Source organism: Nuphar pumila, chromosome 14 (assembly GCF_984573655.1).
Source record: "Nuphar pumila chromosome 14, dmNupPumi1.hap1.1, whole genome shotgun sequence".
Taxonomy (NCBI): domain Eukaryota; kingdom Viridiplantae; phylum Streptophyta; class Magnoliopsida; order Nymphaeales; family Nymphaeaceae; genus Nuphar; species Nuphar pumila.
The window spans coordinates 6,354,413-6,359,237 of NC_143262.1; the positions used below are offsets into that span (position 1 = coordinate 6,354,413).

Below are 4,825 nucleotides of genomic sequence, written 5' to 3' on the forward strand. Positions count from 1 at the left end.
TTTTATATTTTCCATAAAAAAATCCAAAATTTCAAAATTACCCCAAAAATACAAAATTATTCTTCGAGCAAATTCCAATTTCCAAACAGAAATCCTAAGAGATTTTTTTTTGCTTTTGCTGACAAGGGAAATTAGGTAGGCCTCTTTAGTTTCTTTGAAGTTTGAAAGTTAAATAGGAGACACAATAGGAATGTTTAGCCTTCTCCCATCTAACATAAGCCTGATTTACTGCATCAACGTCCATGATAAGTTAGAATGCTGAAACCAGGACAAAGCAGACAAAATAGACAAAGCTTCCACTTCAAGATTTCTAATTGCATAGGGGCCCTTTATGGGGCCAAGTTTAATTTCCAACTACTTAGCACATGCAGTTAGAGTTCAGTGGAAGGAGAAAGCTCAAGAAGTATAGACCAGTTATGGGCCATACAAAGAGCATAATAGAGAGAAGTCCTAAAAATCTGAACCTTCAGACTTAGGGTGGTGTTTCTTTCAGATGGTTGGTACACTTATCATATGTTACAACGCTCCCATAAGTTAGGTTCTGAGGATGAACTGATTGCAAGGTCAGCTTAGTCATGTATAAAGTCTTAAAGGGCACCAAATGATGCCAACAATGAAGAAGCCTTCATGAAGTGCAAGAGCATTCTAGATTTTGTAGCATATGGTGCCACCTACACTATTCATTAAGTAAAGACTGAATCTTTATCCACTCAGAATTTAATGTTACCAATGAAAAACATCCAAGGTTGACACAACTAGGCAATAGTCCAAATGCATCCATAACACAAACATCACCATCTTTGTACCTTGTCTCGATCAACTGCTTTATTAGCAAGCCTACACAATGCAAAGACAGAGGAGATAGCTGCATCACAGTAGAAACTCAAAAAAGTATGCCCAGACTCCATGGTTTTAAAAGCAAGAAAGATAAAAATAAATTATAGCTGCAAGGAGTAAAGGACGAGAGGGCATTGAGATGTAGGCAACAGAATAAGGAACCAAGTACAGGGAAAAGTAGCAACTATTATTGTGTTCTATTAAATAAGTGTTCAAGTACACCACTTATTAGGAAAAGCCGATAACCTGTGATAACACATTTTCAGAATGTAAAATGTCAGCTTCTCCCACTTTTGAAGATAATTAGGAGCACCAAACACCCCAAACATATTCATCAGTTCATAGGATACTTGAACAAACAGTGTAAGCTCCAATGAAGGAACAAAGCCAACAAGATAATCAAAGAGACCACCTGTTACACAGAATCACAACAGTAAACAAAGACACATTATGTCAAAAGTGAATTCACAACATATTGCACCTACTAACATCATTGCACAAATAACATTTCACTTGCAGAGGATATGCTCAGCTTCACGTTAAAAATAATTTCAGAAGCAAGACAGAGCCAAATTAGAATTCCCCTCTTTTTCTTGTGCAGATTACAAACTGCAAACAAACTGAGAAGATGAGTAAGTGCAATATCATGCACCCACATTTTAAGTAAAAATCAAGATTCGAAGTTTGGCAAACAGGATAGTAAGACCCCACTTGTACACATTGCAAGCTAGAAAAAGAAAAAAACAAAAAGATGGAAAAGAGAGAGAGAGAAAGATGAATCTCAGACCTCTACTATCTTGTTGAGAGCCGTTGCTGCCTCTCTTGAATCTCATCTGCAATGGCCTGCCTCAGACTCTCGCCAAAATAATAAAACGACTTCTCATTCTCGAGCGGCCTCGCAGGCGGCCCGCTCTCCTTAGGCTCCTTACAGACCACGGTTTCCGGCTCTCCAGCAATCTGGCATATATTGTTGAGAACGCAGCAAGCAACAATCGTCTGCGGGGCATGGTTGATCCCCACATTCAAATCTTGCAGAATCCTCCACCTCCCCTTAAGCAATCCGATGGCGTGCTCCACCGTCGACCGCCCCTTCATCAACGAAGCATCAAAGAAGTTCTGCGCGAGCGTGCCCGTCGAATTGGAGGTGAAGGGCGTGAGCAGGCAGGAGAGCAAAGGGTAGCACCAATCCCCAATGATATACGGCCGGACATGGTGCCCCCGGACGGTGATTACCGAGTCCCGGAGGATCTCAGCCGAGGTGAGCCGGTTGTAGACGGCACTATCCCTAAAATGGGTGGCATCGTCGGAAGCGCCGGGCGCCTTGACGCAGACGTCCCAGAAGATCTTCCGGTGGTCGGAGACGACCTGGAGGATGATGGAGCAGTAGCCGTACCTGCAGCGGAAGCTCGTGGGCTCGGCGATGCGGGCCTCGGTGGCGCGGGCGAGCTTTATGTGGCTGCCGTCGATGGCGCCACAGACATTGGGGAGGCCAGTGAGCTCGCGAAAGGCGTGGATCGTCTCGAGAAGGCGGTGCCCGACGGGGGTGCGGATGTAATTGGGGTAGAGCTCGGTGGCGAGGAGGCGTGTGACGGTGTTGGTGAGCTTGGAGATGAGGTAGGGTTTGATCTTGTAGTGGGCAGCCATGGCTTTGGGGGAGTGGCCGTGGGCGAGGCGGGAGAGGACGATGGCGATGGCGTAGTCCGGCGGGAGGTCGACGCCGTGGTCGAGGGCCTTCTGGAGGTGAGGCTTGAGCTGGTCCACCAGGGAGGCGAAGACGGGGTATGAGAGGCCGTAGGCGGAGCGCCACTGCGCGTCGCGCGTCTGCGGCTCCATCGACCAGATTTGGTCCCCCGTGAGGGAGCGGAAGGCGTCGATGCTCCGGTCAGAGGAGGAATTGGGGGTGGCGGCGGTGGTGGCGGTGGTGGCGGTGGTGGTGGTTGTGGTGGTGGTGGAGGCAGATGTTGGGGAGGAAGAGGAAGGGGAGCGGGAGCGGAGGGCGGCGGCGTAGGAGAGGACGGAGGCGATCATGAAGAAGAGAAGAGGGGCGGAGCTAGAGTAGGCGTCGGCGAGGGAGGAGGTCGGGAGGGCGGGATCGAGGTAGTTCTGAAACTGCAGAAGGTTGGATAGCATCATGAAGAGGGAAGGGTCCATTGTTTCTGCTCTCTCTCTCCTTTTTCTTGGGGGTTTCTCTCTCTTGTTGTTGGGGTTGTGGCGGTGTTTGAAGTTTCAACTTTCAACTCATTCTCTAGGGTTGGTTGGTTTTTCTGATAGAGAGATGATGATTGGACAATAATGAGAGAGATGTGAAAGCAAGAATCCAGAGCCTGAGTGATTGGAGAAGATGAAACCTCTTAAACCTGTTCATTTGGTTTTGGGGATTAGACATGTTGGAATGATGCATCTCAAAAAGAGGAAGAATGGTTTACTGTCCCTCTCTATCGCATTCGTGTACTATATTTTTTAAGAAAAGAAGGCATACCGTAATGTCATTCCCCCGTGTGAGATTTCATTTGACGTAAGTTCTCATCTAAATTCCATACCATATTTGAATTCTGCATGGTTGATTTGATAGAAAACCGACTCTTATATTGTATTTTTTTAACAAAAAATGATCTTTTTATTATCAGAACTTTCATATTTTTATGACAAATGATTTTTAAATCTCCAAAAAAATCCTAAATATAGATATAATTTCATTAGTTAAAACACTTATTAAACAGGGCATGCAGACAGCATCTAATTGGTTATATTTGATAAAACAACTTGCGACAACGAAATCTCAGGGGTATGACATTAGGTTATATAAAGACAGGGATAACTAGATCCCCGTTCCCATGTAGTGTTTTGTGGTGAATATTTTTGGACTGTGCATGTACATAGTCTGCATTTAGATTTTAGACCAGGAGGATGAGAGAGAGCAGCATTGAGCTTTTTCATAGGGCGTACAAGAGGAACAGAACCCAAAAGTCAAGTTCCATCATGCCATTATGTTTCACGAGATCAAGAGTATTCTTAAGGCAAAGATAGGGATGTCAACGGATCAGATGTAATCCAATATCTGGAGTAAATCCGAATCCAATTAATCAGATTCGGTAGCCAAATTAGGATCCAGTAATAATCAGATTCAAATTTGGTAGTGAATTTTGCAGCCGAGTCTGAATTCAAATCTGACAAAAATCAGATTCTGAATGCGTAAATATTGGATTTTAAAACATGTTCCTCGCGCAGACATTGTGTGATGCTCGAGAAAGCTACAAAGGTGTGCAAGCCTAAAATGACTGATTGAAATGCTAAATTTGAAGTAACCTGGGGGTTTCGAGGAGTAAAACCGCAAGATGTGCTTAGTCTTCGGTTGTAATCTCCATCTTGTTGGCTCTTTACCTATGGGATGAGTGGGAATCATCAATCAAATGTAATCACCATCTGGTTCTGAGTGTCACCTCATCACTTAGTATGTTCGATGCAATTCTTTTACTGACCCATTTTACATCCCCAGGTAAAGATTAAGATTAATTTTGGTGCAGAAAATCTTGATAATTTACATGCCAAACATATCAGAATCAGTACTTGTTGAAACTCATAAACCTGTCAATATATCATTTCCCAACCAAACTGCAAGTTTGATGATAGGTCCTCTTATTCTTGTTTGCAGAATCAACTGATGGCGACGAAGGTATACCGCCCATCAAATGGTGCTCGCAAGAAGCTTCTACCCGAATTAAATCGCGTTGGTTCAACTGCCTCAGATCTATGGTGCGTCATGGGGGACTTCAATTGCATTCGAGCAGCCGATGAGTGCAATCGTCCTGTCAAAGAATTATGCTCCATGCAAGAGTTTAACCAGTTCACCTCAAAATGGAGTCTTTATGATGTTCCTATGGCTGATCAATTTTTCACCTAGTCAAACAATCATCACTCCCCACAATTTATCACTTTTCCCATCACCGGGTTTTGTTGACACTGTCAGGTTTCGTCTGCCCGAGGATCG

At 44.3% G+C, this 4,825-nt stretch overlaps 1 protein-coding gene across 2 annotated transcripts; it reads right to left on the reverse strand.

Annotated features, from left to right (window-relative positions):
• On the reverse strand, positions 1 to 3,188 carry LOC149816187 (protein ANTAGONIST OF LIKE HETEROCHROMATIN PROTEIN 1-like). 2 transcript variants are annotated; one of them, XM_089986682.1, is made up of 2 exons: positions 1,625 to 3,188; positions 1 to 837 (listed from the first exon to the last, which is right to left on the reverse strand). In XM_089986682.1, the coding sequence occupies exon 1, from the start codon at positions 2,986 to 2,988 to the stop codon at positions 1,630 to 1,632; it is 1,359 nt and encodes a 452-aa protein (XP_089842808.1). In that variant the 5' UTR covers positions 2,989 to 3,188; the 3' UTR covers positions 1 to 837; positions 1,625 to 1,629. The 2 variants fall into 2 exon arrangements, with proteins under 2 accessions (XP_089842808.1, XP_089842807.1); XM_089986681.1 differs by lacking the exon at positions 1 to 837 and adding an exon at positions 1,004 to 1,249 and having other exon boundaries at positions 1,625 to 3,177.
• Positions 3,189 to 4,825: the final 1,637 nt, after the last annotated feature.